Raw genomic sequence first — 23,091 nt, 5'->3', positions numbered from 1 at the left:
CACTGATGGATGGATGGATGGAGGGAGGGAGAGAGGGAGGGAGAGATGGTTGGAGGGAGGGAGAGAGGGAGGGAGAGATGGATGGATGGATGGATGGAGGGAGGGAGAGAGGGAGGGAGCGATGGATGGAGGGAGGGAGGGAGAGATGAATGATGGATGGATGGATGGATGCATGTACACATTGTGGTCCTGTCCTGGTAGAGCATGGCATAACCACTGCCAGTGTTAAGGGTTTGAAGTACCCCCCATGCTACGAATGTATTGAATCGGGTAAAAGCATCCACCAAATTGAATTGAATATCTATGAACATTTAATAAAAAATCATTAATAACAAAAAATAATTTATAACAAATAATATGAATACTTTTTATTTAAATAATATATTAATTTCTGAATGATATATAATTTAGATTATTAAATGTAAATAATACAAATAATTGTCATACAATATCCTTAGATATCCATTCTAACCGATGTTTCCTCTGCACGCGGCCCCCTTTAGAGCGGCCCCTGCAGGTGGTCCGCCACATGGAGGACGTGGAGGTGAAGGAGAACGCGGCGGTGACACTGAGCTGCGCCTTCGCCCCCTCGCCACGCGCCGTCCGCTGGTTCCGGGGCCGCACGGCCCTGAAGAGCTCCACCAAGTACAGCATGAGGCGGGAGGGGGCCCGGGTGGAGCTCACCATCCACGGCCTGCTGGGGATGGACGGCGGGCCGTACCACTGTATGGCGGGGGGGTCCCAGAGCACGGCACAGGTCAAGGTCGAAGGTGAGACAGAGAGATGCTCCAATACCGTTTTTTTCCTTCCTGATACCGATTGCGATTTCTGAACTTGAGTATCAGCCGTATACAGCCGAGTGTATACTGATACAGCATCTAGCATTGTAACTACGAATAGCACTTGTTCTTATTGAAAGGTTCTCTTACGGTGACAGCAATGTATAGTCTGTTCACTTACTGTCTACAATTTACAATAATATATAATTACAATAATATTTTTTTTCTGAGCATCCATGTTTTTCGGACTTGGTAGCTCGAACACACGACGGTCAGAGATGACATTTCCCATTCCGACTTTCCACCTCCGACCATTAACAAACGCAGCAGAACACCGCACGTGTTTCTGATGTTCTCAGCCTGTGTAATAAATGAGATAGTCACATGAAGTCATTGGATCGGCGCATAGACTACTCGCCGATACCCGATTTTAGGCAGTATCGGAGGAATTTCCGATATTGGTATCGGTATCGGAACTCTAGTGAGCCAGTAAGTGGAGAGACATGGTATTGACCACGGGTATTTAAGATAAGATAATACTTTAGTAAGTAGAGGGGATGTTTTAGATGTCATTAACGATTGACTGATTCAGGATCTCAGTTGTAGTGGATTGATTCCGTTATTCGTCCACAGTATTCGTCCTCTTGTCGTTATCCGTCGCCTATCTTCCTGTCTTTAGTGCGCCGGCTGCAGCTGGTGAAGAGCCTGGAGCCGGTGGAGGTGGAGGAAGATGACAATGCCATCTTCTCCTGCGAGCTGAACTACGTGATGGCCAACGTGGAGTGGCTCCTGAACAGCTGCCGGCTGTACTCCAACGCCGCCTACCGGATCCAGAACATGGGCACCATGCACAGCCTCACCGTCCGGAAGCTCCGTCCCCAGGAGAGCAGGGTCACCTTCAAGGCCGGGCCCATCTCCGAGACCACCACGCTGAGAGTCAAAGGTCGGCGATGAGCACGAAAAAAATAAATTATAATTATAATAATGTTGATTTGATTTGTTGATTCGTACCATATCATAGTGTGTAGTATTTGTCACTGTTTGTTGCTTCAAAATGTATTAGCACCTGCTATAAACAATCTAGCCTCCCTGTAGCTCCCCCGATCATAATTCTTCGGCGTCACTACTGCGGGAAGTCCCAAAAAACTGGACGACGATGTCCGTTGTGCTCCGCTGTCCCCCCCAGAGAGACCCGCTGTGTTCCTCCGGTCCCTGGAGGACGTGGTGGGGGAGGAGCAGGGCCAGGTGTGTCTGCAGTGCGAGGCGTCCAAGGAGACGGTGAGTCCAGTGTGGATGAAGGACGGCGTGGTGTTGACCCCCAGCGACAGGCAGGAGCTGCTGCACGTCGGCCGCTCCATGAGCCTCACCCTCCTCAGCCTCTGTAAGGACGACGCCGGCCACTACACGTGTGACCTGGGAACCAGCCAGACCAGGGCTAAGGTAACTGTGCATGGTGAGTATGAACACATAGTGACGATACATCCTTCAACGTTTCGCGAATGTATTCTGATTCCACCAAAGGTGGAAGTGTTGCTGAGAGTCCTGATGGAATTTAAAGCAATAAACAAAAAGATTAAAGATTAATTAAGAATTAAACTAAATTAAAGCATCTCCACTATCTCTAAGTGTTGCTTTAATGCATATCATTCAGTAGTTAATTTTATTAAAAAAGAATACCTTGTAATTAGTTTCCCTCTTACTGTGAATTGAGACACTGGAGAGGCAGTCATTAGCTGTTTTACTGATTTCCCAGACCTGCTCATTACCATTGTCCAACGGTTGAAGACAGCCTCTGTCCTGGAAGGGGAAAACTGCACTTTTGAGTGTCTTCTGTCCCACGACCTCATGGAAGAGCCCATCTGGACTATCAACGGCCAGCTGGTTGTCAGTGACACCCGGCTTCAGGTGGTCCAGAACGGCCACATGTACAAACTTGCCATCAAAGAGGCCAACCTGCTCGATGCTGGAGACGTGGTCTTCACCGTCAAAGACCTCAGCTGTCGGACCATGCTCTTTGTCAGAGGTAAGCATCCAGGTCGAAGAGGTGTTTGAAGTGATTATTGTGATTATTTCCTGATATGATGAATGGACTGCATTTATACAGCGTTTTGCTAACCAGTGGCCACTCAAAGCATTTTACAACATTCACCCATTCATTCATGCATACATTCACACACAGACGGTGTCAACCATGCAAGGCGACAGCCAGCTCTTCAGGAGCAGTTAAGGTGAGGTGTCTCGCTCAGGGACACCTCGACACTCAGCTAGGAGGAGCCGGGGATCGAACTAACAACCTTCCGGTTACCAGCCAACGCACTGTACCTCCTAAGCCACATGCTGCCCCCATATGTTCCTGATATGTTCTTAACTCTGATCGCCGTGAACACTCATCAACGTGACGGGGGTGTCCCTTTGCAGAGAAGGCGGTGCACGTGTTCCGGGAGATGCTGAACGTGAAGGTGGTGCCGGGTGACGACGCAGAGCTGAGCTGTGAGATCACCAAGCCTGAGGCCACCATTCGCTGGCTGAAGAACGGCCACCCCATCCGCCCCGGCCCCAAGTACCTGGTCAGCGTGGAGAAGACCCTGGTGCGCCTGGTGATCCGGAGCGCCACCGTCAGGGACTCTGGGGAGTACTGCTGCGAGGCGGACGGCATCGCCACACGCGCCAAGCTGGAGGTCCGAGGTGAGCGACGAGGGACCTCCTCACCTTCTGAAGTTAACTCTTTGGGTTTTTTTCAGAAGATCATTGGAAGACTGCGGAAGAGTGTCTCTGTTTTATATCGATTGTCTGATTTTCAAGGTTAACTTACGGCCGGATAGTGAACGGTTATGGAGGTTGACTGATATCCCGAGAGGTTCTGGGTTCCAGCCTCAATCTCCTCAGCCTACCCTGACCTGCTCTTTAATGACATGTATCTATGTTCCCTGTCAGCTGCTTCGGATAAAGTGTCCGCTAAATTACTCTATTCATTCTATTCAATTTTCTTCAATTCAATTTTCTTCAATTCAATTTTATTTGTATTGCCCTTCACTGGTGCAGTCTCAAAGGGCTTAACAGGCCATATTTGTATGATAATTTCACTCAAAAGTGAAAGTATTTTGTTTACAGTCCCTCATACATCATCATGGTATCTAAACCCCCATGAACCCCAGACTGAACCCCCTTCCTCTCCTCCCCCGTCCAGAGCTGCAGCACACCTTCTCCCGGGAGCTGCGGGAGGCGCGGGGGGAGGAGAAGGGCAAGGTGACCCTGGAGTGCGAGACCCGGCGCCCGGCCCAGCGGGTGGCCTGGCTGAAGGGGCTGACGGAGCTGCGCTCGGGCAGGAAGTACGTCATGAGGCAGAGCGGCGTGCTGCTGTCGCTCACCATCTGCTGCCTGGAGACCGCCGACGCGGACCACTACACCTGTGACGTGGGCACCATGAAGAGCCACGCCCAGCTCACCGTGATCAGTGAGGCCCGCCCACCGTTGCTCTGTCGTTGTTTATTTAATGAGCCTCAAAAATAGTGGAGGCATGGTGGGGGGATTTGAAGGTCAACAGGTGGTATGGTTTGAGGGTCAAAGGTCAACAGGTGGGTGTGTTTGACGGTCAACAGTGGGGCTGGTGTTATGGGTCAAAGGTCAACACGTGGGGTGGTCTGATGGTTAAGATAATAATTAATTATTCAATCTTTAGACTTAACATCAAACATTTTAACATTTTAAACTAATACTAAAAATCTGAAGTTAAACCTCACTTTGAGTTATAGTAAGGTATTTGATCCAACTCCCAGCTGAAAAGGTCTAGGTTTTAACCCTGATCCACGACCGAGACACATGTCTGGAACCCAATGCACTGACATTAATCATTCTCAGACGCCTTGGATGAAAGCATCCTCTGAAAACGACTCAACGGTTCTTCCCCTTGACCCGGTGTTCATCCCGTACTGTCAAAGGTCAGAGGGTGCTGATCCTCGACGAGCTGGAGGACGTGGAGTGTCTGGAGGGCGACACCGTCACCTTCCGCTGCCGGATCTGCCCCAGCGACCTGGTCTCGGTGAAGTGGTACCTGGACGAGACCCTGCTGTACACCAACGACCTGAACGAGATCCAGGCGGCCCAGGGGGGGCTCCACATGCTCACCTTCAGACAGCTTGCCCGCAAGGACAGCGGCACCATCTCCTTCGAGGCCGGGGACAAGAGGTCCTACGCCTCGCTGCTCGTCAGAGGTAAGTGGGCCGAGACCCAGCCGGAACGTACCGGGTTTGATTCCCCGATGTCCACAGCTTACCTGTAGGCATCCAATAGCAAGAGCAAGAGGCCTAACCCTTACCTGCTCCAGAATGACCTGCTGGATCAAAGTGTCTGATAAATAAATGGTGTTATTAATGTTAGTATAAGCTGCTATTTGATTTGAGCTGTCGCCAATACATGAGCTTCCCTTGTTTATTTGTAGCATCATATGCTGTAGCACCTTATCCTAGCTGTCTTTGTTGTATACGGGAATGGGTTAACCTAGCGCTTGTTAATGTTTAGCACCTGGTTCTATGAACATCCTTACAGTACCAACAGAGATATATTGTTGTTTCTCTTTCTTCTGACAAATGTACTACTACTACTTGTAAGTCGCTTTGGATAAAAGCGTCTGCTAAATGCCCTTAATGTAAATGTAAATGTACTTGCTTGACTCAGTTTTCCTCTTGTCTTCACCAGAGCGACGCCCGACCATCATCAAGTCTCTGGAGGACTGCGAGGCGGTGGAAGGCGGCGGTCTGACGCTGTGCTGCGTCACCTCCAAGCCGTGTCACATCCTGTGGTACAAAGACGGCTGCCAGATGTGGAACTCCTCGCGGTACTGTGCGGTGCGCTCGGGCTGCGAGGCGCGGATGACCATCAGGGAGGTGTGCAGCAGCGACAGCGGCGTCTACGAGTGCAGCGCCGGATCCGTCACTACCCGGGCGGTCGTCAGGGTCAAAGGTGAATGATCATTGAAATTAATATTGATTATTGATTGTTGAAGCCCAATTATTGGCTTCCATTAACCATGCAACGTGTAGATTGGGATTACTGTGCTATGTGACGTGAGCTACCGTAGCTTGGCTGGCTGGGTGATCTGAGTGGGAGGGGTTATGGGAGAGTGGGAGGGTTAATGGGAGAGTTGGAGGGGTTATGAGAGAGTGGGAGGGGTTATGGGCGAGTGGGAGGGGTTATGGGAGAGTGGGAGGGGTTAATGGGAGAGTTGGAGGGGTTATGAGAGAGTGGGAGGGGTTATGGGCGAGTGGGAGGGGTTATGAGAGAGTGGGAGGGGTTAATGGGAGAGTTGGAGGGGTTATGAGAGAGTGGGAGGGGTTATGGGAGAGTTGGAGGGGTTATGGGAGAGTGGGAGGGGTTAATGGGAGAGTGGGAGGGGTTATGGGAGAGTGGGAGGGGTTATGAGCGAGTGGGAGGGGTTATGGGAGAGTGGGAGGGGTTATGAGAGAGTGGGAGGGGTTATGGGAGAGTGGGAGGGTTTTTGGGTGAATGGGAGGGGTTTTGGGAGGGTCGTTATTAAGAATCTTGTAAAAAGAGAGAGAGGTAAGGGCTGGCCAGCATTTTCTTCTTTCATCAGTAGAATATATCAGTTATAGCATGTGATATTATAGAAATGACAAAATCAGCATTGACCACAGATATGTCCGGGTTATCTTAAGCTAGGAGCTTGTTAAAATGTACATTTTCTTTTTTAATCTAACAGAAGCGAAACAATGAAAGAAAGAAAAAAACTAAAGTTAAAGTTAAAGTTAAATGGTGACATGATTAACATTTAACATGTATCTCTAAATCGAGAGTCAAAGATCCAAAATGGCTGATGTCCTTCTGAAGTTCCTCCTTACTTCCTGTCGTCCTCCAGCCATCCCTGCAGAGTTCACCCAGCGGCTCCAGGACCTGGAGGCCCGGGAGGGGGAGGCCGTGACCCTGAGCTGTGAGTACTCCCTGCCCGGGGTCCTGTACCACTGGAGGCGGGGCCAGGAGAACCTCCGTGCCGGAGACAAGTACGTGATGAGGCACAAGAAGACGACCATCTTCCTGACCATTGCGGCCCTCCGGCCCCAGGACTCGGGGAGCTACAGCTGCCTCTGCAGAGAGCACCTCACCACCGCCAGCCTCAGGGTCATCGGTAAAGCTTGATGTTCAGAGAGTTCAGTCACTAGGCTGGGAGAGAATCATCATGTCAATCCACACTGAACATCCTAAATAGATCTGGATCATGATGATTCGGTCATGACGTTTTAAATGTTGATCAGATATTTCAAGTTAATGATTTAATGGATAGTGGAAGAGTCTTTGAGAGTTAACATGTCTACTAAATAACTTTAGTGGTAAATAGTATAATATAGTTAGGATGTCACAAAGAGCACCCTTATCTGCTCCCCAATGCATCCATATGAGTTCACTGTCACTCAGAGCTTCAGTTAACAGCCGTCTGCAGCTAAACGACTGAAATGGTACATCGTCAACGGGTTCTGAGCCGATTCTTAACGTGTTCTGAAGCAGTTCTGAACCTGTTCTGAACGGGTTCTGAACCGTTTCTGAACGGCTCCTGAACGTCTCTGTTCCCCTCTGCCTCCCCCCCCCCCCCCCCCCAGCCATCCCCATCACGTTCACACAGCCCCTGAAGCCTGTGCAGGCGGACGAGGGCATCAGCGTCACCCTGCGCTGCGAGCTGTCCAAGCCCGGCGTCGCGGTGGAGTGGATGAAAGGAGATGATCTGCTGAGGAATGGGATTAGGCACCAGATCAGGCGCAGGGAGACGGGCCAGGAGCTGCTGCTCTGGAGGCCACTGCCCCGGGATAGCGGCGTGTACAGCTGTGTGTGCGCCGATCAGAAGACGTCCGCTACGGTGACCATCATCGGTGAGGAGGAGGAGCAGGAGAAGTGATGCTGATTGGTCTTAATGGGGGACGGTTGGGTCGTAATGCATGAAAGCTGATGCACAGTTCAAATGCATGCCTTACGGTGATACAGTATAATGCATACCTTACTATCACATGCATAGTACTATACTATTGCATGTATCTGAAGGTTGTTTATCTGCACTGATCTGAACTATCTCAATAAGGGGCAGGGTGGACTAGTGGGTAGGATGAGCGACTCCCAGCTAAAACATTCTGGGTTTGTAGAATACTTGAGCAGGATGTCATTACTTACCGGCTCATTCATGAAATATTAACTACAGTAGACTGTAACTTTTTGTCGATTTTGGATAAAAGAGTTGCAGACTACTGTATTTATTATTTCATGTGTCATAATATTATAGCGCAATGCTAATTGAGGCAAAATGTTTCCGCACAACTTCCACTGAGAAGAAACGGTGCCAAATTACGGTGCTAACTAATCCCAATTTTGGAAAATAGAGTCAAATGCCAAATGATTATACATAATATGTGAAAAAAATGTAATCCAATTTTTGTGCTTAAAGTGCTTAAACTCGTGGTGGTGATTTTGGCCGCGTGGTTCCCCAGCGCTGCCCTTGACCTTCAAGCAGAAGCTGAGGAACGTTCTGATGGAGGAGGGCGGCAGCGCCACCTTCCGCTGCGAGCTCTCCAAGGCCGGCCCCGCCGTGGAGTGGCGGCGGGGGGGCGACGAGGAGGTCATCGAGCACGGGGACAAGTTCCACCTGAGGCACCGGGACGTGCACGCCGAGCTGAAGGTCCTGGACATCACGCCGGAGGACAGCAACATCTACACCTGCGTCTGTGGGAACATCGAGACCACCGCCACGCTCACCGTCAACGGTAGGAGGCTGCTGCTGCTGGGTTGCTGGAGTTCAGTGGTGTATAAACTGAACAGTGCGACGCTATATTGTAGAGAATTCTTAATGGGAATGATGTTCTGTATATGATCTACATGTCATCAATATTAAGACTCAAAGGGACAAACTCACAGTCCAAACAGGGAAATCGTAAGAAAATAAAAAAAAATAAACAGTTTAAAATAATAAACAACTACTTTTCTTGATCAGGTGAAATGGGCTCTACATATTCATGCTTACATTAAGAACACTTTGTACATAAAATGCTATATGCTAAAGGAATAAGGATACTGTTGTTTTTTAATAGAAGGAGTTCATTTTGTCGACAAATCGATGTTCCAGTCTCAGTATTTCACTCCTCTCAATAAACCGATCAGCTGACCCCCTCCCCTGTCCTCCAGCCCTGCCCGTGTCCTTCAGACAGAAGCTGCAGAGTGTGCGGGTGGAGGAGGGGCAGAACGCCACCCTGCAGTGCGAGACCTCCAGGCCCGGGGTGCCGGTGGAGTGGAGTCAGGGCGGGTTCCTCCTGCAGCACGGGGACAAGTTCCTGATCAAGCAGAGGGGCGCGCTGCAGGAGCTGATCCTGAGGGACGCGGTCCCCGAGGACAGCGGCGTCTACATGTGCGTGTGCAGGGAGCTGAGGACCAAGGCCACGGTGAAGGTCGTCGGTAGGTCGCCGGCTGATGAGGAGCACCTGTTGCTCCCTCAAACTCTTTGTTTTGTTCATTGGCATGGGAATAGTTCTTATATAAATGGATGAAAAATATATGTTTAATATGCAAAGATTAATATGCAAAGCGTGGGATAGCGCTGGGGGGTGTTTGACTTCCAGGTCTTAAAGGTTCTGGGTTTGAACCCCAGAGTCCAAAGTCTGCCCGTAGGCATCATGGAACAAGATGGCAGCCGAACCCCGATCAGCTCCTTAACATGTGTGCATTCATTTGTTTATATATATTTTTCTTTTGGTTGATTTTTTTTTTTATTGGTTTGTGATCCGTCTCGTCCCAGCGGTCGCGGCGACGTTCCGGGCGCGCCTGCGGAGCCAGGAAGGGGAGGAGGGCGGCAGCGTCACGCTCCGCTGCGAGCTGTCCAAGAAGGGCGTGGCCGTGGAGTGGTGGAGGGGCGACCAGGTGCTCACCGAGGAGATGTCCCGGGGCAAGTACCGGATGAGCCAGGAGGGGCGCGTGGCCCAGCTGACCGTCCTGCAGCTCCACCTCAGGGACACGGGGCCCTACAGCTGCTCCATCGGAGAGGAGAGGACAAGCGCGCAGCTCACCGTCAAACGTAGGCTTCGTCTTACGTCACTGGGGGATGTTTGTATTGCTCTCTTTGTTTTACTTAGACTGTAGAGGAGAGATCCTCTCAGATTAGATGCACGTCACTTACTGTTTGATCTCTGGTGATATTAGAAAATGATATTAGATCCACGGTGAAGTTGAGAAGAAGCCTGTTCACCCTAATCACACACAAAACAAACCTTAACCAAACCCAAATCAAACCCTAACCAAACCCAAATCAAACCCAAACCAAACCCAAACCAAACCCAAATCAAACCCAAACCAAACCCAAACCAAACCCAAATCAAACCCAAACCAAACCCAAACCAAACCCAAATCAAACCCAAATCAAACCCAAACCAAACCCAAACCAAACCCAAATCAAACCCAAACCAAGCCCAAACCAAACCCAAATCAAACCCAAATCAAACCCATACCCAACCACCCAACCCCTCCCATTCCCTCCACAGCTCTTCCTGTGACCTTCAAGCGAGAGCTCCAGCCGGTGGCGGTGAGGGAGGGGGGCCGGGCCGTGTTCTGCTGTGAGCTGTCCAGGCCCGGGGCCCCGGTGGACTGGACGAAGGACCGAACGGTCCTCAAACCAGGAGACAAGTACGAGATGAGGCAGGAGGGGCCCTACACCAAGCTGGTCATCTGCAGCGCAGAGGAGAGCGACGCGGGCAAGTACACCTGTAAGACCCAGGACGCCCAGTCCACCGCCCAGCTCACCGTCACAGGTAAGGGCCATGGCAGGAGAGGGACGACATGGGTGGTGGAAGTGCCTTCTAACTGTATTGACAACGTAACCCAGAATAAACCTAAAGAGCTTATTGTAATAAATATACGGCCTGTTAAGCCCTTTGAGACTGTACCTGTGATTAAGGACTATTCAAATAAAATCTAATTGAATTGAAAATTGTAAAAAAGGTAAAAATGGTATAAATTTATTAGGGATCATCATTCATCATTCATTAGGGATACCACCACTCTTCTCGGTGTCTCAGGATGCAGCTCGTGGTATTGCTGTGAGTCAGCCAAGGCAGTTTCAGTCAGCCCTGTCTCAGTCAGCAGAGGCTGTCTCGCAGTCTCAGTCGTCCCCCCCCCAAGGGCGATTAGCGCGGTACAAGCAGTGAAATGGTTACCATAGATAATGAGGTCACGGTAACAAGACACAGTGTCTCAGTGTCTTGAGAACACACTTAAATTTGTAATGATCGTGTCACTGACGCATAAGATAAACGAATGAGTTGTACTTTATTCATTCCAGACAGGACATTGGGGATAAACGTTACACCATAAATGTAACATTTAAAAGGTTGTGCAATAGTGGATGTGAAAATGTGATGTGTGTTGGACTTTGTTATGGAATTGTTTTTTTTCCTGGATTTTCTGATTTCAACAGAGTCAGCGCAACGCAGACGCAGGAGAGGTCAGCTCAAACAGAGTAAACAGTAAAAACTATTTTAAACAGTAGACCCTAACAGAGGATCATTCTGGTTCATACTGGTTCATACTGGTTCATGCCTTCCTCACTAAACCATGCCATGGAGATGTGGTTGATCATTCCCTTCACACCCGCTAGTGGAATAAATGTCACAATACATTTGTTTTCCGTTCCCATTACATTCCAGTCAATGAAGAATTCCCCTTCATCGCAACTCTTCTCCAGCTCATGGTCTCTGTCATTATCATTGTAGACATCTTGATTCGGGTCAAATGAGTTCCACATATTCATGTTCGCATTAAGGTCACTCATTAGTGCATTTATGTGTTTTCACCCCTTGTTTACAGGTCTAGCAGGTGTAAATAAATATTATATGTAAACACTAATGCCTTATGTAAACTGAAGCTGTAATGTTGTTCATCTGATGATACTTTATTTAGAACAACTGCAGTGTTTATTTATTTAACTAACCCCAACAGACCTTAACCATAACTCTATCATTCGATCAAAGTCTCTTTTGTATATGTTATAAAAACGTGTCGCCATTTTGTTTGTGGTCCCAAATGTGTTTGTTTTCCCTCATATTACCACGATCATTAGAGTGCTCCTCCCCCCCTCCCCCCCTCCCCCCCACACCCCTGTTGTCCTACTGAGGGACCAGAATACACTCTTACGTATTTCATATGTTCACTCTGGTCACGTCCTTAACCCTCTCCCTGTGGGCTTCCTGGCCAGGTCTTCCCCCGTGTTTCCGGCGGCCCCTGGTGGACGTGGAGGGAACTGAGGGCTCCAGCGTGGTGCTGCACTGTGAGCTCACCAAACCGTCCGCCTCGGTGGAGTGGCGGAGGGAGGAGGAGCCGCTGTGGGAGGGAGGGAAGTACCAGATGAGGATGAAGGAGCTGCAGGTGGAGCTGAGGATCGTGGAGCTGGCCGCAGAGGACGGGGGGGAGTACTCGTGTGTCTGCGGGGAGCACAGGACCACGGCCAGGCTGGGGGTGAACGGTGAGTGGAACAGCAGGTCCTTTACGAAGCTACGGTTAAAGGTCAATGATGGAGTTGTACTCGAGTCAATGAAGCATAGGATTAAGAAAGGCATTTCAGGACAGAGTGTAAGGATTAGCAAGTCCACATAATTATTTAGTAAAGACTTAAAGAAATAAAGATAAAGAAAATATAACATTTATACAATTCCTAAGTAGATACAAAAAATGGATACCAAAAGGGTATAAAAGATTTATTCTCTTCCTAAAAACAAACACTCTCCTTACAAACAAATAACGGAACAACTAATAAATAAAAACAATTTTCTACCTCACCCCGAATCAACACCCCACCCTCACCCATCATCTCCCCCCCCCCGTCCATCTCCAGAGCCCCCCCTAACCTTCGTCCAGGAGCTGCGGGGGGTCCACGCGGAGGAGGGGGGCCCCCTGACCCTGCAGTGTGAGCTGTCCCGGCCCCCCGGCCCCCCGGTGCAGTGGTGGCGGGGGGACGGCGCTCTGAGCAGCGGGGACCGCTACCAGCTGAAGAGCGGCGGGCCGCGCCAGGAGCTCCTCATCAGGAAGAGCCGGCCGGAGGACAGCGGCGACTACGCGTGTGTGTGTGGCGGGCTGAGGACCACCGCCACCCTCGTCGTCACAGGTGAGCGCTGGGCCGGGCCCCCTGCGTTTACTGGGTCAATGCCTTTACAATTTCTTTAACTTTTAATTCTGTTTTATTTAATCAAATTAATTATTCAATTCAATTCCGATTTTAAGAATTTGGTTTAATGTTCAAAGTGCATTCAGTGTGTCAATATTCGTGCAAACATTCAAAAGTTCTGCCTTCCGTGAAACATTTTGAACATTCTCAAATGTATTGATGGAAATTAAAATGTGTTATTATATTCAAGTTTAGTTTTTGTATAAAAAGTAAAAATACAAATTAAAATATTTAAAATATGTAACAAAACAATAATGATAAAATAATAATTGAAACAGACACGTTGCCATGTGTGTTTCCTGACGTTAACGAGTGTGGTCGCATGAGTCAACCCGGCGTAGTCATGGTAATAATTGGTCCCCCCGCCCTCTGGTCCCCCCCTAGCCGTCCCGGTGAGCTTCCGGCTGAAGCTGAAGAGCCAGGAGGCGGTGGAGGAGGGCAGCGTGAGCCTGCGCTGCGAGCTGTCCAAGGCGGGGGTCCCGGTGGAGTGGCGGAGGAACGCCAAGCTGCTGAAGGAAGGCCGGCGCTACCAGCTGAGGACCGAGGGCCGGCAGGCCGAGCTGGTGGTCCGGAAGGTGGTCCTGGAGGACGCCGGGGAGTACAGCTGCACCGCCGGGGCCGCCGTGACCTCAGCCGACCTCACCGTCAGAGGTAGGGGTCCTGGTGGGGTTTAGTACGGTCTGGTTGGGTTTAGTACTGTCTGGTGGGGTTTAGTACGGTCTGGTGGGGTTTAGTACGGTCTGGTAGGGTTTAGTACGGTCTGGTTGGGTTTAGTACTGTCTGGTGGGGTTTAGTACGGTAGGGTTTAGTACGGTCTGGTGGGGCTCAGTACGGTCTGGTGGGGTTTAGTACGGTCTGGTTGGGTTTAGTACGGTCTGGTGGGGTTTAGTACGGTCTGGTGGGGTTTAGTACTGTCTGGTGGGGTTTAGTACGGTCTGGTTGGGTTTAGTACGGTCTGGTTGGGTTTAGTACTGTCTGGTGGGGTTTAGTACGGTCTGGTGGGGTTTAGTACTGTTTGGTGGGGTTTAGTACAGTCTGGTGGGGTTTAGTACTGTCTGGTGGGGTTTAGTACGGTCTGGTGGGGTTTAGTACGGTCTGGTGGGGTTTAGTACTGTCTGGTGGGGTTTAGTACGGTAGGGTTTAGTACGGTCTGGTGGGGTTTAGTACGGTCTGGTAGGGTTTAGTGCGGTCTGGTGGGGTTTAGTACGGTCTGGTGGGGTTTAGTACGGTCTGGTGGGGTTTAGTATGGTCTGGTGGGGTTTAGTACGGTCTGGTAGGGTTTAGTGCGGTCTGGTGGGGTTTAGTACGGTCTGGTGGGGTTTAGTATGGTCTGGTGGGGTTTAGAATTTGCTGCTTCACTAGTTAGCTTGTTGTTTCACTTGTTGGTTCACTTGTTCACTTGTTAGTTCACTTGTTTACTTGTTGGTTCACTTGTTGTTTCACTTGTTAGAGCACTTGTTTACTTGTTGGTTCACTTGTAGGCAGTGGTGTAGTCTAGTTTTTTGTAGTGGGTATACTGTGATTCCCTCCTAGCCTCTTCCACACCCGTCCTACCACCACCACACTCACTGTCGCATACAGTAGCCTACAACCACCATAAGTCATTGAGATTATTCAACACTCAATATTGTCAAATTAAGTCAAATTAAAATCACCATTAGGCACTAGCATCAAATAAACTATAAAGAATCAATAAATAAATACTTGTTGGCTATATAAACACTGTATTATTGTATATGTCACCAGCCTGGCGCGATACTAATGTGCGAAGGAGACGACTACGGGATACTTGAGTCTGTCCTGTGCAATAAAGTTTTAGAGTTTTAGAGACAAGAAAAAGAGTTGGTAATTTGTCAAACAATTACAACTCAATAAAATAAAATACCCTATATAAGAAACAATAAATGCGAAAATACTAAATAAGAACATGTAGGCTATGTTTCCCATACAAAAATACTTAAATAATAAATTAAGATAAATAAAACATATCAGCAACTGTTCTAAGACGTATTATTGTTATTGTTATTATCAATGACACTCTATGACACTTGGAATCCGCCACAAGCGTGGCTATCACAAAGCTAACCATTGCGGACGTCGCAGAGCACAACGTCAATATTTAAACTAGAAACACAATGTCAAGCTTAAACGTTTATTTCTTGTTCCACGTGCGCTAAAATGATTGATTGGAAATATGATTGTTCTATATATTGGGCGTTTGTCTGTGGGGACCACCATTTATATGCCTAGAAGCTAGGTGCTTGCTAATGCTACATATCTGGGTGTACTCCCGGTAGAAGCTAAATGCTAAAAACAATAGTATATAGTAAAAACAATAGCCTGTCCAATAGTAATTAGGGGCGAGGGAGGGCCATCAGACGTGTCACTCAAACCTGCACGCCAGTAGTAAGGAGAGTTGATTCATGATATATTAGTCGAGCTGAGGTTGACAGCGCACAGGTTGAATTTATGAATGAAAGTATGTACGTTCTGTGACAGAACTGTCATACTTTCATTCATAAAATTAACAGAATTTCCGGCACTATCGAAATTGATACGTGTCATTGCGCATTTCTAAGTGGGCATACGGAAATGCTGGAGCTTTCTTAATGGGTATACGGCGTATACCTGCATATCACGTAGACTAAACCACTGCTTGTAGGTTCACTTGTTAGTTCACTTGTTTACTTGTTGGTTCACTTGTCAGTCCACTTGTTAGACTGCAAATATATCCATGTTCCAAACACAAAGGTTTTACAGCTGTAGCCAAAATGCACAGAGACGGACAGATCTGACCTGTATTCCCGGGACGTCCCGCAGCCCTTCCTGTCACCTTCACCAAGGAGGTGGAGAGCGTGGCGGTGAGGGAGGGGGGCCGGGCCGTGTTCTGCTGTGAGCTGTCCAGGCCCGGGGCCCCGGTGGACTGGAGGAAGGGCAGAGAGGTCCTCAAAGCAGGGGACAAGTACGAGATGAGGCAGGAGGGGCCCTACACCAAGCTGGTCATCTGCAGCGCAGAGGAGAGCGACGCGGGCAAGTACACCTGTAAGACCCAGGACGCCCAGTCCACCGCCCAGCTCACCGTCACAGGTAGGCTTCTGCTGGGGGTGAGGGGATGGGATGTGGTCTGTCCATTTTTTCATATTTTGATTTAAAAAAAAAAGTAAAAATGAAAGCTTCTGTAAGTCACAGGTACATCAGAATCGAACATTTCTCTTTTTATTTTATTTTAAATGAACCCCAAAAATATTATTTTCAATTAAAGCAAAAAGTACTTAGGCGTAAAAAAAATAAATATATATATATATATATATATTGAACATCAAATATAATACACATATAATAAATAAACTAAACATAAATTATTTGGATAAATTCATTGAAGATGTCAAATTTATTCACATATTCATATATTCATATCCACATCACCTTATAATGTGTATCAGGTCTGTAATGCATTATAACATCTAAAACAGGGATGTCAAACTCAAATATATAACAGGGTCCGCGGCCGGAATTGTTGACGGGGGGGGGGGGGGGGGGGGGCTACAGGATTACGGGTTCTGATAGACTAGATATTGGCGGGCTGGATTAAATTACCCTGCAGGCCGGATTAGGCCCGCGGGCCGTACGTTGACACCCCTGCATTAGATATTATCTGGCGGGCCGGATTAAATTACCCTGCGGGCCGGATTAGGCCTGTGGGCCGTACGTTTGACACCCCTGATCTAAAAGGTCTAACCTTATGTCATCATAACATCTTAAGTCATCGTCCTCATCATCTACACCCTAACGTGACCCAGTATGGTGCTCCATCTCATTGCGATGTTCCTCAGCGTACGTCTCACTCTGCTCTCCTCCCCAGCTCCACCCATCACCTTCAAGGTGAAGCTGAGGAACCAGCAGGTGGAGGAGGAGAGCAGCGTCACCCTGAGCTGTGAGCTCTCCAAGCCGGGACTTGCTGCCGAGTGGAGGAGAGGGCTGGAGGTCCTGAAGAGCGGTGTGAGGCACCAGATCAGGAGGAGGGAGGCGGTGATGGAGCTGACGGTCCGGAACGCTCTGCTGGAGGACAGCGGGGTGTACTGCTGCGTCTACGGCGACGCCCTGACCACCGCCAACCTCACCGTCACCCGTAAGGATAGCTCAGTTTAGAGACACCTCTGTGATTCACTGGGTATCTAGTGGTAAATGGTAAATGGACTGCATTTATACTGCGCTTTTCTAACCAGTTGCCCCTCAAAGCGCTTTACAATTATTGCCAGACATTCACATTGCACACATTCACACACCGTCGGCGGAGTCAACCATGCAAGGCGACAGAAAACTCGTCGGAAGCAGCCAGGGAGAGCTGTCAGGGAGAGCCACTGCCGCTCATCTAATCCATATGCATATGCATGAATGATTTCATAACCTTGGTTCACCTGAAATATTCCACTGCTGTTTTTTTCCTCAGACAGGACACTGTTATATCTGTATATTTAGGAAATGATGAAGAAAAGCAATCCAATAATCCTTTAATTAAGGGAGTTTTTTTCTGAAATCTAAGCTCTTTGAGACTGTACCTGTGATTAAGGGCTATACAAATCAAATTTAATTTAATTGAATATAATCCACTAACATAATTGAATGAATAAATGAATGCTGAAGTCATCCTCCCTCCCCCTCCCCCCCAGCGATCCCCATCACGTTCAAGACGGGGCTGAAGAACCAGGAGGCGCGTGAGGGCGGTGACGTGGCCCTGCGCTGCGAGCTGTCCAAGGCGGGGGTCCCGGTGGAGTGGTGGAAGGGGGAGGACCGGCTGGAGCCCGGCGGCCGCTACCAGACACTGCTCAGTGGCACCTCGGCAGAGCTGCACATCAGGAACATCCAGCCGGAGGACGTGGGCGAGTACAGCTGCATGCTGGGAGAGCAGAGGACCACGGCCGAGGTCAACGTCAGAGGTAGGTGGTCTTGGCGCTGGTTGTTGTCACATACGTCTAGTGGGGTAGTTTTCTCATCCTCAAAGCCCTGTGAAAAATACCCCGTCCTCAATCCTACCTTTGCTATGCACACATGATCAAATTCATTACGAAAAGTATTTAATCTCAGAATTCCGATTTTAATCTCAGAATTCTGACTTTGATCTCAAAATTCAGATTTGAAACTCAGAACAAATAATTGTTTTACATGTGACCCTAATCCTCTTCCATATAAGTCTGACCCTTGTATCACGCGCAATAGTACAAAACTTTATTCAAAGTCAATTATGTCCCAAATTCAATATGCCACAGATTTGTAATGTGCCTGTGTCTTCCGATGTGTAAAAATCCCAAAATGGCGGCCGAAACATCTTGCCTCCTTCCTCCCTCCAGCCGCGGCGTCGGTGTACATCGAGAAAGAGCTGGAGAGCCGGGTGGAGGTGACGGAGGGAAAGACGGCCGTGCTCTGCTGCGAGATCTCCAGTGCCAACGTCCCGGTCACCTGGAAGAAGAACGACACCGCGGTGGAGCCGGGGGGCCGCTGTGTCATCAGGAAGGAGGGCTTCACCCACACCCTGGAGATCCACCAGCTCAGCCGGGAGGACGCCGGGGAGTACTGCTGCATCACCCGCGGCAAGAAGACCACCGCCCGGCTCATCGTGAGGGGTAGGTGGACCCGTAGCCAGCTATGAGGTCACTGAGGTCCGGACCTCACTCATTTTTGAAGAGATAAAAGAAAATTCTGACCTAAATACAGCTGAAAAATAAGCGGTTGATAACTTCGGGTGGGTGGGTCTCCGAGAGGCTGAGAGGAGTCAATGCTTGATTCAGTTAAGACTTGTTACTTTGTGTCCGCCGTGTGTGACATTTGTTGGTGCGTGCGCAAGCTGAGCACGCTTATTTCTCCCCACAAAAGAAGCACAATGCCAGGGTCAGAGCATGTAGAGGTGAATCCTATTAAAATATATTCTTCCGGAATCTGACGACATTTTGGGGATTCTGGCGATTTCTTTTTCACAGAATCTCCTTTCTCTCGTTGTCAGATTTACATTTCAACCACAATTTCCTTTTGTCTAGCTTTCGATATTTACTTTTCATTATAATTTTTGTTAATATATTTTCAGGTGTACCCCCTGCAATACTCCAAAGTACCCCTAGGGGTACGCGTACCCCCATTTGAGACCCACTGATCTGGACATGTTCTTCCTCCACAGAGCGCGTGCGGATCGTCTCAGAGCTGCAAGACCGGACGGTGACGGCAGGTGAGGACGCGGCCTTCGTGTGCGAGCTGAGCCACATGGACATGAGCGAGGGCGAGTGGTGGCTGTGCTCCAGCCCGCTGCAGCGGAACGAGATGAACCAGATGACCGTCCGCGGGCGGCAGCAGCGCCTGGTGCTCACCATGACCACGCCAGACGAGACCGGGGAGGTGGCCTTTGTGATCGGCGAGGAGAGAACCTCAGCGAAGCTCCTGGTGGTGCCCAGGGTCAAAGGTAGAGATGTTTCAATACCATTTTTTCCTTCCCGATACCGATTCCGATTATCAGCCGATACCGAGTATATACCGATACAACATCTAGCATTGTAACTACTAATAGCACCCTAGCAAAAAAAATTATGTCATGTGATGGTATCAGATCGGCGCATAAACTTGCGTACTCACCGATACCCGATACTGCATTTTAGTCAGTATCGGAACAACTCTAGTCAAAGGTAAACAAAGAGATGTGTGTATGAAAAGGGATGTCAACTTTATGATTGGACGACCTAACTGATCTCACAACACCTCACACGATTCAAACAACAATTGTCTTTGCATATAGTTTTGTTGAAGGAGAGGCCCAAGGACGTTGTGATCATGGAGGGTCAAATAGCCACCCTCTCCTGCACCACCTCTGATGTCACCACCCCGGTCACCTGGAGAAGAAACAGCGCTCCCCTACACCATGGCGCTAAATACGAGATCCGTAAAGAGGGCCATCTGAACCTGCTGCTCATCCGTGACGTGGAGCTGCTGGACACAGGCACCTATACCTGTGACACTGGAGACGTACAGGGCAATGCCGTGCTAACTGTATTAGGTAAAACCTATCCAAATGAGGATATATTCCCTGTTTTCTCGCTGTTTGCAGAAACTGTTTTGTACCATGTTAACCTTTACCCTGCATGATAAATCAATGATTTGGTATGTTTGGAAAAGTTAGTGAGTTTGAGTTTATAGAGGTTTATATTCTGTTACCCAAACAGGTCATATTACAATTCTTGAATGGGCATTGACGACTCTCCAACTCTCCCCTCCAGAACTGCCTCCGTTCTTCCAGGAAGGGCTACATGATGTGGAGGCTGAGGAGGAAGGAACTACCTCTCTGTCCTGTGAGCTTTCTAAGCCTCCTCAGCCTGGAGTGTTGGTGCAGTGGAGGAAGAACAGGATGCCAATGAGAGCCAACAGGAAGTATGAGATGAAACAAGATGGCTGCCTGCTCAAGCTCCTCATCAAAGACCTCAAACCAGAGGACAGTGGCAGCTACTCCTGTCAAGTTGGAGAAGTCGAGAGCTCTGCTAGTCTGGCTGTCAGAGGTGTGAATACATTGTCCTGGTTTATACGTAATCACCCCAATCTAACATGGTGCATTTGTATATTATAGTAGTGACATTTCAAACTGATGAAACTGTGAAATGGTGTACACAATCATTCATCCTAGTATGTGGTCACATGTTTGGAAAAGGCTGGATATTCTCTGAAGGCATCAAGTTTTGTGGCATGTACTGTCTTTCCAGTACCCCAACATATCTAACCTCTGCCCTATCCTGTTCACTGTTTATATTCATCCCTGCTGTTGTAATTAGCCGGAGAGGAACATCATTAATTTGCTATGCTGATGACACCCTGGTTTTTACTAAGGTGTTCAAATTGTTGGCAAACTTCTTGGACCTTGTCAATGGCGGCATCCTAGACATAGAAATACAGAAAAGACAACACAATGATTTTGCCTAAAAACTGATTAGCATAACATATCTCAATGCCCCACATCCATCCCTCCTCTAGAACTCCCTCCGACTATCAAGAAGGAGCTACAGAGTGTGGAGGCTGAGGAGGGAGAGGCTGCCTCTCTGTCCTGTGAGCTTTCTAAGCCTCCTCAGCCTGGAGTGTTGGTGCAGTGGAGGAAGAACAGGCTGCCACTGAGAGCCAACAGGAAGTATGAGATGAAACAAGATGGCTGCCTGCTCCAGCTCCTCATCAAGGACCTCAAACCAGAGGACAGTGGCAGCTACTCCTGTCTAGTAGGAGGAGCAGAGAGCTCTGCTAGTCTGGCTGTGAAAGGTGCGTTCATATTGCAGTGATGCAAATGTAATCTTAAAGGCCATTACTCGAATTCAAAATGGTGAATGTGTACATGCCATGACATAATTCCATTCCTTAGTGCATTGGTTAAGGGGATTTGAATCAAGTTTTGGTTGAATAAGCTTCTTGGTCCCAAGGATATAGTGATACCTAACATCATTAGGAGCCGAGCCATCTACATTTTCCAGCTGAGTGTGCCGCGAGTCCCAATTTAATTGTGACACATCATTGGAATGACTTCAATCCATTGGCCGCAAGAAACAGGAATCTCGATTTGTGTCATCAGTCGGCAAGGAATATCATTCAATCACTATGCTGACGACACCCAGTTGTACAATGATGTCAAATGTGTGGGCTAACACCTTGTCGATGAGCCAGCAGTATGATTGTATCGAGAAAAGGTTCTTCCAAACATAAATAAGAAACCAATGTTCTGTATCTTCTCTCCTCAAGAACTACCTCCCTACTTTGAGGAGGAGCTACAGGAGGTAGAGGCTGAGGAGGGAGAGGCTGCCTCTCTGTCCTGTGAGCTTTCCAAGCCTCCTCAGCCTGGAGTGTTGGTGCAGTGGAGGAAAAACAGGCTGCAACTGAGAGCCAACAGGAAGTATGAGATGAAACAAGATGGCTGCCTGCTCCAGCTCCTCATCAAGGACCTCAAACCAGAGGACAGTGGCAGCTACTCCTGTCTAGTAGGAGGAGCAGAGAGCTCTGCTAGTCTGGCTGTGACAGGTGAGTTCATATTCTACTGGTCGATATGTCATGTTAAAGGCTATTACTCCAATCTCAGATGGTAGTTACCCTATACAAAAAGTCCAGTATTTTAGTACAAAGTTTAACCATACTGAATACAGAGTCAGTCTCTTCTGAATTTCCCCCTCATGCTTTATGGTCACATGTTGGACCCAAACAGCTTGACATATTCTGGAGCATCATGTTCTCAGACATGAACTGCCTCCGCAGCACCCAAGAATAATCTGTTCTCCGCCTCCTCTTGTTCTCTTTGTAATGTTCTCTTGGTTGGTCATCAGTTGAGATTGAATGTCATAAATTGGTTATGCTGATGACACTCAACTGAACCAAATCATTTGTTGGCTGAAGAATTGTAAATGAGCTGCAACCAGTCAAAAAATTCTGCAACATGGAAAAGTGTCCTGCCAATGATTTTGCCCAAAATATATTTTGTCCTAAAATCAAACATATCTCAATACCCCATACCCATCTCTTCTCCAGAACTCCTTCCATCTTTCAAGGAGGAGGTACAGAGTGTGGAGGCTGAGGAGGGAGAGGCTGCCTCTCTGTCCTGTGAGCTTTCTAAGCCTCCTCAGCCTGGAGTGTTGGTACAGTGGAGGAAGAACAGGCTGCCACTGAGAGCCAACAGGAAGTATGAGATGAAACAAGACGGCTGCCTGCTCCAGCTCCTCATCAAGGACCTCAAACCAGAGGACAGTGGCAGCTACTCCTGTCTAGTAGGAGGAGCAGAAAGCTCTGCTAGTCTAGCTGTGACAGGTGAGTTCATATACTGTACTGGTTGATTTCTAATGTTAAAGGCTATTACTCCAATGTCAGACGGTAGTTACATTATTGGAAAAGTTCAGTATTTTAATACAAAGTTGAACAATGCTAAATGCAATGAGTCTTTTCTGAAATACTCCCTACTGCTTCATGGTCACATATTGGACCCAAACAGCTTGACATATTCTGCAGCATCATGTTCTCAGACATGAACTGCCTCCTCAGCACCCAAGGAGAATATGTTCTCCGCCTCCTCTTGTTCTCTTTGTAATGTTCTCCTGGTTGGTCATCAGTTGAGATCGAATG

At 48.4% G+C, this 23,091-nt stretch overlaps 1 protein-coding gene across 1 annotated transcript in view; it reads left to right on the top strand.

The window, feature by feature from the left end:
• The window catches only part of obscna (obscurin, cytoskeletal calmodulin and titin-interacting RhoGEF a), a 74,672-nt gene that overhangs the window by 5,780 nt on the left and 45,801 nt on the right, over nucleotides 1-23,091 (top strand). Inside the window, exons 8-30 of the mRNA XM_084473583.1 lie at nucleotides 504-770; nucleotides 1,459-1,722; nucleotides 1,966-2,232; nucleotides 2,533-2,802; nucleotides 3,198-3,464; nucleotides 3,967-4,233; nucleotides 4,718-4,990; nucleotides 5,475-5,738; nucleotides 6,652-6,918; nucleotides 7,388-7,654; nucleotides 8,264-8,536; nucleotides 8,955-9,221; nucleotides 9,562-9,837; nucleotides 10,301-10,567; nucleotides 12,010-12,276; nucleotides 12,646-12,915; nucleotides 13,360-13,626; nucleotides 15,796-16,062; nucleotides 16,838-17,104; nucleotides 17,646-17,912; nucleotides 18,324-18,596; nucleotides 19,112-19,423; nucleotides 19,754-20,011. Coding sequence (XP_084329709.1) covers nucleotides 504-770; nucleotides 1,459-1,722; nucleotides 1,966-2,232; nucleotides 2,533-2,802; nucleotides 3,198-3,464; nucleotides 3,967-4,233; nucleotides 4,718-4,990; nucleotides 5,475-5,738; nucleotides 6,652-6,918; nucleotides 7,388-7,654; nucleotides 8,264-8,536; nucleotides 8,955-9,221; nucleotides 9,562-9,837; nucleotides 10,301-10,567; nucleotides 12,010-12,276; nucleotides 12,646-12,915; nucleotides 13,360-13,626; nucleotides 15,796-16,062; nucleotides 16,838-17,104; nucleotides 17,646-17,912; nucleotides 18,324-18,596; nucleotides 19,112-19,423; nucleotides 19,754-20,011 — 6,204 coding nt within the window. The remainder of the gene's footprint in view (nucleotides 1-503; nucleotides 771-1,458; nucleotides 1,723-1,965; nucleotides 2,233-2,532; nucleotides 2,803-3,197; nucleotides 3,465-3,966; nucleotides 4,234-4,717; nucleotides 4,991-5,474; nucleotides 5,739-6,651; nucleotides 6,919-7,387; nucleotides 7,655-8,263; nucleotides 8,537-8,954; nucleotides 9,222-9,561; nucleotides 9,838-10,300; nucleotides 10,568-12,009; nucleotides 12,277-12,645; nucleotides 12,916-13,359; nucleotides 13,627-15,795; nucleotides 16,063-16,837; nucleotides 17,105-17,645; nucleotides 17,913-18,323; nucleotides 18,597-19,111; nucleotides 19,424-19,753; nucleotides 20,012-23,091) is intronic.

This window comes from Micromesistius poutassou (assembly GCF_964030765.1).
Source record: "Micromesistius poutassou genome assembly, chromosome: 9".
In the NCBI taxonomy this organism is placed as follows: domain Eukaryota; kingdom Metazoa; phylum Chordata; class Actinopteri; order Gadiformes; family Gadidae; genus Micromesistius; species Micromesistius poutassou.
Note: the sequence above shows the minus strand (reverse complement) of the source record. Positions and strands in the feature narration are given on the sequence as shown.